This window comes from Monodon monoceros, unplaced genomic scaffold, assembly GCF_005190385.1.
Source record: "Monodon monoceros isolate NGI ecotype Baffin Bay Population unplaced genomic scaffold, NGI_Narwhal_1 Super_Scaffold_12, whole genome shotgun sequence".
Taxonomy (NCBI): domain Eukaryota; kingdom Metazoa; phylum Chordata; class Mammalia; order Artiodactyla; family Monodontidae; genus Monodon; species Monodon monoceros.
Genome location: NW_021703768.1, coordinates 58,306,601 through 58,318,720, shown reverse-complemented (window position 1 = coordinate 58,318,720; position 12,120 = coordinate 58,306,601). Strand labels below are relative to the sequence as shown.

General features: G+C 37.6%; 1 protein-coding gene across 2 annotated transcripts in view; it reads right to left on the bottom strand.

Moving 5' to 3' along the window:
* ARHGEF28 (Rho guanine nucleotide exchange factor 28) overlaps positions 1–12,120 on the bottom strand; it is a 309,995-nt gene that overhangs the window by 91,630 nt on the left and 206,245 nt on the right. For both annotated transcript variants that reach the window (XM_029216894.1, XM_029216896.1), the window contains 4 exons: positions 10,214–10,325; positions 6,538–6,580; positions 2,033–2,156; positions 1,563–1,695 (listed from right to left, as the gene is read on the bottom strand). In XM_029216894.1, the coding sequence (XP_029072727.1) occupies positions 1,563–1,695; positions 2,033–2,156; positions 6,538–6,580; positions 10,214–10,325 (412 nt within the window). The remainder of the gene's footprint in view (positions 1–1,562; positions 1,696–2,032; positions 2,157–6,537; positions 6,581–10,213; positions 10,326–12,120) is intronic.

Below are 12,120 nucleotides of genomic sequence, written 5' to 3'. Positions count from 1 at the left end.
CAAACAATACTTTTGGCAAACTTCTAAAAAACTAGCAAATTAAATCACAGCTGAACTGCTTGAGGCTATTTGTGTTTTAATTAGTAGACTTTATTTTTTAGAGTAGTTTTACTATTATTATTATTATTATTTTGCTTGATGCTATCTCAGGTCACATAAAAGAAAGAAATCAAGTCTCCAAGGAAAGCAAGGTTCAAGCATGCAGTGAAACTGGCATCATTAAAGACAGTGTGAATGGATACATTTAAATTTTTAATTTAATCATTTCTAGGAATTTAATGAAGAACTTTACATATAACCTTCCTCTGCTCTTCACCTCCCTTTGTACTCCCATCCCACCCCCCAAATGTTCCCCTAATTCTGGCCACCAACAAACACCATGAAATGGATTTCACCTGCCTGGGCCTAAATTCTTTTGCACTGAAATATTCTTTCACTCCATAAATATTTACTAAGCCCCTGCTATGCAAAAGCATTGTTCTAGGCACTGTGGATATAGCAGAGAACAAAATCAACAGACAAAAATCCATCCCTCGTAGAGTTTATATTCTGGTGAAGGAGACAGATAATAAAATTGACAAACAGAACAGAGAGTAAGTTAGATGATGTTGAATGCTATAGTGGGATAAAAAGGAGGAAAAGGGGGCAAATGAGCCAAGCAGAGGGTGGTCAAGAAAGGCCTGACTGGGGGGTGTTATTTGAAGCAGACCTGAAGGAGGTGAGGGGACAAATCACACAGCTAACTGAGGGGAGAGCACTGCAGGCAGAGCGAACCGCAGGAAAGGCCCCATGGCAGGAGCATGCCTGATGCCCGGAGTATTAGAAGAACGGCAAAGATGCCAGAGGGACTGAAGCAGAAGAGTGGGAGGAGTGAATGACAGGAGAGATCACAGCAGCCACTGTCAGGGCTCTGGCCATGCTCAGGATGACAGGAAGCCATCGGAGGATCTGGAACACAAGGACAAATGCCTTGACAAACTCGCTCGGACTGAGATTTTGAGAACTATGCTTTTTGCAGTAAAATCACAAGGAGACCAGTTGCAAAGCTACTGAAATGATGGCTTTAGACCAGGGTGATAACGGTGGCAGGGGTGAGAAGAGGCTGACTTCCACATATATTTTGAAGATAGAGCCAGGAGGAATGCTGAAGAGCGTGGCACTGAGAGAAAGAGAGGTATATAGAAATACTCCAAGGTTTTTGGCACGAGCATTTGGCTGGAATGATGGAACTGCCATTAAACTGAGAGGGTCAGTTTGTAGGTGGGCACAGAGCGGGGAGAACGGAGCTCCGTCTGAGAGGCTGTTTAGACATCCAAGTGGAGACATCAGAAGGCAGTGAGGTGTAACAGTCTGGGTTCTAGGAGAGACTATCGCCTGTGGACACAAAGTACTGACTCAACCGTCCTGGGTCACTGCTTGCTGATGGAACCACACAGAGACGTGAAAACAAAAGTCTCCATGAACACACTGAGAATGCTGCACTGGCAGTATTCTCAGGGAGCTTACTGTTTGGGGCGGCAAAGCACGCACGAAGACAGCACACACGGGGCCCAAGAACTTACTGGAACACTGGAACGACTCTTTCCCCAGGAGCGTTTTATCACAAACCAAACACTGTAGAGTCCCAGAAAATGTTCCAGGGACAAACTGATGTCGACTCAGTTTCTCTTTGTCTTTGGCATCCTTGCCTTTTGTCTTTAGATGTGGCAGCAGCAGCAAAGTGGGGAGAAAAGAGAAATGCTCAGAGCCAATTGACTTACAAAAGTCATACAAAGTCTCTACGTGTTCTATCAGGACAGAAGGGCCACACACCAAGAAGTGTGATAATGCCAAAATGTAACAGCACCCAGGATGAAGTGGTCTCAGTATTTTCAGTGACTTGGACAATACCCCATAAGGAATATAGAGGCTTTTAAATATGTGTGTACAAAACCTAAGGTAAATGATTTTAAAGGGAAAGTGGAAACTATACTAATTGCTCAGAAACTGAGCATCTACGCTTTATAGACGATAGCCATAAAACCTTAATTACCTTAGATTTATTCCGAGGGCTGGTCATCCTGTTCATGAGGAAGCTGAAAGTTCGGCTCACTTTGTACTTTTCAGACTCTGATTTGGCAGGTATGATGTATTTATCCCATTCTTCTTCCTGAATTCTACAAAAAAGAATCTGTTATCACAGCTTATAAAACTTACCAGAGGGAGCAAAAGAGAGCAGTCATACATATGTGTGTGTATGTATGTGTGTGTATGTATACAAACACACAGATGTATTTTGTACATATTATTTTTACACACATATATTTTTCAGGCTTTAAAGGTTATTCTAAAGATAAGGATAGAAACTATTAAAAATATATCTTATAGATGAATAGGTGGATAAGTGTATGATAAAGCAACTATCTCACAATGTTAACACTTACAGAATCTAAGTGGTGGAAATAGGTATTCTAATATATAATTCTTTCAGCTTTTCTGCATACTTTAAAATTTTCATATTAAAATATTAGAGAAATAAAGGAAATCTTACACTTATAATTTTACTCCGAAAACATTCATCTCCCTGTTTACTAGGCTAATAGAATTTTCTTAGCACATAGAAGCCAAATAACCAACGACATCAAACTGGATTTTATTTATTTTTAGAACAGAGATAATACTCAGCAGACACACATTTCCTTTGTCAATAGAGCCTGAGAAACAGACTGTCTGCCTCATGGTTCCATCTCCCCCACTCAATCAGGCTATTTGCAATCTGAGACTCTAGGTTGCAAAGGAGAGAACATTGTGGAAATTCCCCCCAAATAAGAGGCAAGTTAGAGGTAATTGTACCCAACCTGTGAACACACTGAACATCACTGATTTTCCTCTAATCCACAGAATCATTCTTTAGGGAAAAAAAAAATCCCAGCTATGAAGAGGAAATTTCCCTGGAACTTTTATATTTCCCCTAGAACTTTCTCTGATGGTCTTGTATTCTAACATTATTACAAAAAGAGAAAGAGAGACTGAATATATTAAAGACCAGCAAAAGCATCATGTCAAACCAGATAACACTTCTGTAGACAATTTCCAAAATGAACATTTCATAACCCATGTCTCTCCTATCCCTCAATCTTCTTACTTGTCAGCATTAGTGGCTAATACATTCATCTCTGGGAAATACCTTCAAAAGCAGTCATACTATTGATATGCACCAAAATACATATGATTACATTTTACAAAAACGACTTAAAAGGCAACTTCTAGGACTTCAGTTTTTCTCATCTGATCAAAGACTAAGTTATTTCTAAGGCCCTTTCTCACGCTTAAATATAATAAGTACTTAACTGGTACATATTAAACAAAACTAAGTTATTTGACCTCTATATTAGGTAATTGAGAGTTCAAACCTCAGTGAATGCATTTAGCATGAATAATAAATTACTTCAGAGCTACCTCTTGGTCACGCAGGTATAGTCAGGACAGTGGGTGTCCTGCCACTCGAACCCTACACAGTTCATGAAATTGGGCTTGCTACTGAGAGAAAACAGTTGAAAAAGTTAGAAAGGAAAGATGGAAAACAGAAGTGCCCTACACTACTCAGAAAAACACAAGGAACTCAGACCCTCTTATTTCCTTTCTACTTCCACAGCCACCTTCTTAGATAAATCACTGGTTAATATATCTGTAAATTTCCATACCTCTATGTCTTAGGCATCCTAATTTGCAAAACTCGTAGAATAATATTCAACAGGCTCACTTTTGGAATGGGGAAAAAAGCACACTTGACAGCTGAGAAAGAATCCTCTCTGGAACACTTTTTTGGGACCCCACCAAGAGCCACCCCATGTCTAAGAGAAGAAAAATATGGGGCGGAAACCTAAATCTCAGAATGGAAGAACGATAAGGTCAATGTGATTTTTGAGGTGAAGAAGTCCTCTCCCCTACTTCCCAGCAGGAACACAACTACACTCTCTCAAATGAAAGAAAATGAGTTCCTGTTTACCAGACTCTACTCCCAACTCCCTATGCTACAGAAGACTGTATCAAGAACAATGTTACAGTTTTGATTTAAAACCTACAGATGCACTGCAATTTATTTTTAAAAAAAGACATAAAATCATACCACTTAATCTTTAATTCCAAAGGTTGACAAGAACCGAGATGACAAAGTAAACAAAACAAACAAAAAAACTGAAACACTAAATATTAAAAACTCTGAATCATCTAACCTGGTAGACATGTGAATATCACAGACATGACCCACTTTCAGATTATCACAATGGGAAACACAGTGTAACTTCTGGGCAGATGCAGAAGGTTGGTTGATTCCATGTTTCAAATCTAATTTAACTATGTGGTATTCACTTACGTAAAAATTAGGTACTTTAGAGAAAAACTCAGAAAGGAAAAATCCTCAACTGATTTCACAACAGAATGTAAACAGCTTTTCAATTTATAAGAATCTGGAAAAATTTACTTAAACTCTTTCAACATCCCAGAACAAGAATGCCTAACTCTGTTATCAATTTGATGACCAATGGAATTACCCACAATAAAGTTTTACAAGCCCCATTCTTCAGAGATTCTTGGCATTACCTTTTCAATAGGTAAACAGATATTTTAAGTATCTTAATAATATGGATATAGCCTCAATATCTTAATCCTTAACGTATTATATCTATAACCTATTTTTTAAAAGAACTGGGCATCTAAGTATTTAAAAAGCTCCAACTATCCAAATTGAAAACTGACGCAGGTGAAACTTCAACTTTGAACAGCCAGATTCTCATTTTCTTAAAAAAAATAAAAGGTAACAGATGTATCAGATTTAAGATAGATGGTGGCAATAAAATAACTGAGTTGTACCGTATAATCCTAAGATGGGATAGATGAAGTGCCTGCTCCTATAAGAATGAGCCTGCAAGGTCTGGAGTGAGCCCCCCTTTTAGCTGGCTGCACTCTTTTCCAGAAACGAAGTGATCAACATAAATAAGGGAATTCCAAAGAAGGCAAACCCCCAAGCAAATGTCTATAGCATGACCAAAGCAAAGCATTAGGTCTAGCCAGGGACCTTACTGGTGTATCCAACAAGGTATCAGGAACATAGTAGGGGAGATGGAATATCTACTCTACTAGATACACCAGGGGATATGACTAAGAAAGTCAGATGCTTTCGGGATGCAGACCCAAGACAGACCCAAGAACAGGAAGAAGAAAACAAGAATGAGGAATATGAGAAAAATATTCATCCCATCCAATACATCCCTATACACCTCATCCAAGTTAACACATTTTATAGGCTAACATTTAACCCATTCTGACATTGGCTCTTCCAGTCTTAAATCCCTCTCTTAATGGAAAATATTTTTGATTTTTAAAAAATCCTTACAATCAGTCTATTACTGCTCCAATTGTTAAAAAGATAGCAAGGATAAGACTTCTAACCAGAACGATGACCAGAATGATGAACCAATTCCAGACTTAGTCAACAAACCGCTTAAATGAAGTAATAAACGTAAGCAGCCTAAAACAGTGCCAGGCACATAAAAACACCCAACAACGGTCAGTTGCTGCTGCTCCCGCTGTCACCATCATCATTGCCCTGATGTCCTTTTATCATCAGCTTATTCTCAAAGGGCATTCTTAGTCTTCCCCTGTTTTATCGTTTCAGAATTTCTATTCTGGTCTCCAAAAAATAGGAATGAGCAAAAGGAGATTTTTTTTTTTTCCTTCTTCTTCATCCTTTCAGTCCAAGATTTAAAGCAAAATAATCCCTCTTGATCTATATAGTAAAAGGTTTCAGAGTTTGAGCATTCATAGCACCCAAATTAAAACCATTTTCCTCCTTTTCCCATGGTCTCTCAAAGCCAAGCACTTATACCATTTCTGACATAACCCCAGGGCTATTTCACAGTGTGATTCACGAGCAGTTAGTTTCTCAAGACCAACAGAGCGCAGCAATCCAGCCTGTTGCTAGTCAGCTGCCCGAGTTTTACTCTAAGGACAGTTTCACCTTCTAGGGAAAAGAGCAGCTTAGGCATACAGCTTTCAAATCTTCATACTAATCAGAGAACTCATAATGCTCAAAGCACTTTCTGCATCATTTATTCTTTGTTTCACACTTAACACTTCTAAGCGATACTCTACGACAACAGACAGCAGAGATGTTTAGGCACTTTCTAAAACTGACCCCGGGGGTCTGTTACCACAATAAGTCTTCTGTCGTAGTGGACAGACCTAGTGAGAACCTGATACCTTTCTAAAGCAGATGGTCTCATACTGCTCCGCATGCTGCTGTACATTGGAAGTGTTTGGCTTTGAAAATAACCCCAGACTACTCTGTCCGCGGTCCTGAGGCCTGTTCATCTGGGGACTGAAAGGAACAGCTGGCAAACCTACACCCATACAGATCACAAAGGGTACAAAGGATTCAGGCAGACCCATTAGGCAGAAACGTCTCACAAACTATTGAACAGGTATCAAAAATGAGGTGCACACATTTCCAAAGATGTATCAAGCAGTCCCTGAGGAAATTTGGAAGGGTTAAAATACCTTTTTTCTCTTGGTGGCTCCGGTAAGCTGTAAGCTCTTTGCTCTACAAGACACAGAACAATAAAATGAAAACGAAGGCAGACAAACTAGCAGTCGTGTGCTAGTCTGAAGTGCACACACTCAACCGTACATTATCGTTACACATACCACCAGTTAGAAAATAATGAAAAAAGTCATTTTATTTGGGCATTGCTCTGGATATTTTTATCACCTTCCCTAATTTGGAGAGAACAGGGAGGAGGCCAACACAGGGAAACATTTAATGATTTTGTGAACTAAGTTAGCCTCAGCAAGGGGCAGCAAACATTTTCAGAAACGCAGAAAATCAGTTCTATGTTTCTGGATATTTCTCACCAGAGCGTCATCCCTTATTCGTAACACTAATTCCCCAACGTACAGAATCAAAAAATATCTTAGCGGCTTTTTAGCAAAGCTTAAAAGAAAAGTCTTGAAGGCCAGCCTAAGGAAGAGTCCATTTTAATGTAGCTGTAATGCCTTTACAGAGCAGCCAGTTCGGAGATGTGCTTTGTGGCTCATGAGAAAGGGAGAGCCCCTCCTCCATTGGACTGGGGTGGCTGGGTAGAAGGGGCAGGCTCATGCAAGCAGCGTAGCGCCATCTTGTTTCCCAAACCGGAGTACTTACTACAGGGATGGAGCAGAGACACTGATTTAGACAGTGAGAGAGACTGAAGGAGGGAACGGCCACTGTGGAGCACACCATCTACAGAGCAGGGACAAATCCTTTACCGTTACAATCCGGAAGAGTGAAGAGGCAAAACTAGGTTGCAAAGGGAGATAGGCCAGATATATACAGGGGAAAACTAATGAATACATATCTCCTGAAATGTGGAAATATCAATGTTGAACCCAAGACTATCTCGTAGGTAACAGAAAACCTACTCTGAAGAATTCGAAGACTTTTATTTTATTGCCGTTAAATATTCTTCAAATTAAGTCATGGGCAGAAATCATTATCCTTTTTGTATACAGACTGAGGTGTCAGGAGAATAAGCCATATATCCCAAATAATCAAGCTAATAAAGTAACAGAATCAGACTCAGACTATTGGACAAAGTCTAACAGGATTCCATCCATCAGTGCACAATAATTTTCAAAAGTACATTCACTTCACTCCTCAAATTTTTAAGTGTAGAGCACTTTTGTCCATCTTGGTGATGCTGTAATTATCATTTTAACATGGAGAATATTCCTTTCTATCTAAATCCATGATGTACCCAAGGGAAATATAGGATTGGATTTTGTTTTATATATAAAAAGCATTAAATAATAAAGTTGCCACCATTGTACTCTTGGCCCCCTCAAAAACAACAACAAAAGCATGATAAATGATCGTAAGTAACCCTCTGAAAGTGACAAGAAAGAGAGGACATCACAAATAAGTATAAAAAAGGACTGAAAGACTATCCTGTCTCTGTATATCTGTATTACATCAATAGCTCATTTACGGGCATTTTCCACTGAGGAAGGAAGACTTGGACTCTGTTCAAATAGAAAAAAATTTTTAGAACTATTCAAAACTCATTGAGAGAGGATTTATAACAACACAAATGTCAATTTACCTCTGATTAAGCAGATTAAACAATGAAACATTAGAATACATCTTTGAAGTAGTCAAGCTTTCACACCTGTGCTTTGATCACACACACACAGTTAAAATTATTTTTTCTTCCTTAAGAGCTAATTTATTCTTCACAGTCCTATGATTTTGACTGACCTAAATGATACCAATCCAAATGTTTGCTACCATAGAGGAATATCCATTGGAATTTTTGTACATTTAGTGTGTAGCCTCAACCTAAATTGCCTGTTTGTAATACTTACCTCCTGGAGAGTGTCAAACTTCATCCAATAGCCCTATTTTTAAACATACTGTCTAAAGACAAGCTTTTATTCACAGAAAAAACAAAGGAATTGATTTCAGCTTTTTATTCTTTCTAATTCAAACGCGAAGATTTAAGGAATGTATGTAAAGCAAAAATACCCTCCCTTATTCATTAAAGAATTCATAAATCAGGGCTCTTTCCCCTTATAAACTATCCATTTTTCTCTCAGTCGTCTGAGATTTCAAACATCAGAACTGTCGGAATTTAATAATCAGAGATACTACAGATATAAAGGCAAAGGCACCATTTTGCACACTGCACAAAGACTTAAAAGTGTTTTCCAAATAGTTACAGTACAAAGTTAATTCACCATCTCTAAGCCTATCAGTGAAAAGGTGTCAAAGCTGCCATTAAAAGGAATCCCAACCTAAACTAAGGTTAGGGAGACCCGGAGATGCTAGAAAGACTTATGGTATTGAAAAAACATCCAGGGCAAATTCAATCCTCTTCTACTCCTGTCCCCTCAAGGTAGTTGTCTCCTTTCTTTCTCTTGGTCCTTTCTCTCCATCTTCCCATTCTAAAAATCAAAACTGACATTTATTATCAGTCCTGTTTTCTCTTTCTCCAAAAAGACATCCCAGAAAGAAAAAGGAAAAAAAATGCCTTGTAGCACTTCTTTTGTATTTTATGTATTTTGTCTGCTACATTCATTCAACAAATATTGATTGAACATCTCCATACATTGGACATTGCTTTAGGATGGCAGGTCCAAGCACAAAGATTATGCTTTCACTGTTGTTCCACATGGCATAAGGATGCAAAAGAATGGCAATGTAACAAAGCAAGAATAAGAAAAAGGGAAAGGAAAAGAAGGAGTAAAATAAATCCTATTTTAAATATTCTATGCTGGGAAATTGAGAATACTTAAGCACATCTCTCACTTTCTGAGTCTTCTAAGGCTCTTAAGGATAACAGACAAAATAAGGCATTATCTAATATATTGACAAAAAATTTGTTATAATGCTATGTATTACAGATTGACATTAATACTTCCAAATACAGCTTTAAATGTAATTATTACATAACAAATGGTACACAGAAAGTGTTAAATAATTACATTCCAGAATTAAGTTGAAAATTGGGGTAGCGGCTAAGAAGGGCTACAAGGGCAGCTCTGAGTTGCCACAATTGTTCTATTTATTGATCTCAATTCACTTTTGAAAATTCATCAAGCTACATGCTTATAACATGCATCCCTTTCTGTAGGTATACTATATTTCAATTAAAATTTTATTGTATAAAAGTTGTATTTCTGATTGCTCACGCAGGCCACAAAAAAATGTTTGAGATATATTTACTTGCGTTTCAAGTATGTTCTGTTATTTTAACTTTCTAAAGTCCCTTGTTAAATAAAGAAATGAAGACAATCCATTTTGCAATGCTTTTGCAACTGTGAGGAATTGGATTATTTCAGCAATTTATATGTAGGACAAAAGTAACTTTTATAACTTCCTTAAATAAAATTCTCTAAAGCCCTCACAATAAAGAACCTAGAATAAATCATAGTTTACACTGTCCTTGAGGAAAACATTTTATTCAAAAAAAAATAAGGCAACAGAGAGGTGTGTACACATCTGTGATTTCATCAAAATCAAATTTATACCTTGTCTGATATCCAATGAGAAAAGGATTTTGCTAAGCTTAGAAAAATCAATAGTGAAAATGAAATTGAAAATACTAGCCTGCTGCTCTTACATACTATGCACTTTTACTAACTGAAAATCCACTCTAGAAAAGAATGCTTTCACAGCCAAATGGTAACTAATGCTTACCTTCAGCTGAATTGCACACTGTAAAGTCACGGATCAATCGAGTTTTTCCTAAAGAAATTTTGGGTGATGAGCAGGAATAAGAACGTGAGCGGACTCCAGAAAACAATGATTCCTAAAAGAAATCATAACGAAGTTTTAAAAAAATTCTATGGAAGACTTGAAAGTATGTGTTCATCATCAAAATCAGAACCTTTAAAAAAAGGATTCAACTTGAACATTTCTGAGGTAATCTTATTAATGATTTGTTTCTGTTTGCCTCTCACAACTTTAAAAATGTTATTGTCTTTTTAATGCTTTAGTAAACTTGAGCTTTTGGGAATAGTGTCTATATTTCCTATATACTTTAGGATACAATCATGACATTCCAACCATGTTGGTTAAAAGTGAAAAATCAAGTCACATGACTTTCTCTGCGTATTCAACGAGTTTGACTTTTTTTTTAACCTGAGTTGTCACTTACTTTTGTTACTTTAAACTGTAGCATTTAAGCAAAATTCCATATTAACTTTGATCTCTATACATAATTATTAGAAGGTAGAGGAACAGTCACCTAAAATGACAAGTTTTTAAAAGTTCCTAATGGCTATTCAAGTTTGTAATGTTAGCTGCAGCCTCCAGGAAAGAATGCATCAGGTCATTACACAAATCCTTCTAGTCTGTGCTCATCTTTCAACAGACCTTCCATCCAGCACTTCCTGGGATTTTGCTTGAATTATCACTTATTTATATATGTTCAACTTTATTTCTTTTAAATGACCTGCTATTTTTTTCCTGTTTTCCCAATTACCTATTATTTCTATTATTATATTGGCAACATACATGAAAAATGCAAGCTGGATAGATAATTTAAAAAATGCTTTTCTTACATGTTCTAGAAAATTTAAATGAATGCACAATAGAATGCCACTAAAGCCATTTACGGCACCCAAATCCCATCCAACAGAGGCCTAGTGGCCTTAGGATTGATGCCCACCCCCATCCATTTTTAAGATACCACTTAAGGTTACAGGTGAAAGAAAGTGGTGCAAAATGTGTTACTAAACTTAAGCCATCAGCAACTGTCCTCACAAGCACTGTTCTCTTTTTCTCCCTAAGTGAACGCACATGGTTGCCCTAGGCTTACGGTTTAGTTGAAGAGCCTGGAGGAAAGTTGAAAACAGAAGCCTGATCTTGCTTCAAAAGGTCTTAAGCCATGGCTCCCTGACTTACTTATTGGGAAAGACCCAGTGGGCCTGGATGTCAGAAAGGCCAACCCGAGTTGTCCTATAACCCTAACAGTGAGTTGGCCACAAAGGGCCCTAGCCAAGTACCACCCTCTGCCTTTAAGTCATGCATGGTAATCATTTTTCATAACAGGACTTTGAAAATTATCCAGAATTCTTTGGCAAAAAGTTACACAGGGTAATTACAGAGGCAAGGCAAGACATATTTTATAGGACAGATTCTTCTTAAAAGTGAACAGCATGGAACTGTTTCACAAAGAATTACTTTTCATTCCAAGTAATGATGAATTTTTCACAGTTCCATTCAAAATGCAAATCTGAGAAGTAGCTACATTAACAACCATACCTATTTCTTATTATCCAGAAATATCACATGACCTTTAGGTTCAGAAGATTATGACAGCTCCACAGGACTCAGAGCTGAGGGAAGAGGATTCAGGATCCGGGGTCAGAAGGCCTAGATTTGAGTTCTGACTCTATCACCAAGCTTGGGCAATGTGGACATCTAATCTCTCCAGAACTTCAACTGATCAAAAATTAAAATAAAAGTACTCCCTTATATCCTAGGTGAGTTATGAGAAAATTAAACATTTTATATAAAAGCATGTTTTGTATATCGTAGAGAACACTACAAAAATAAAGCATTACCATAACCACCATATGTTTGTGGTATGAGACGTTTGG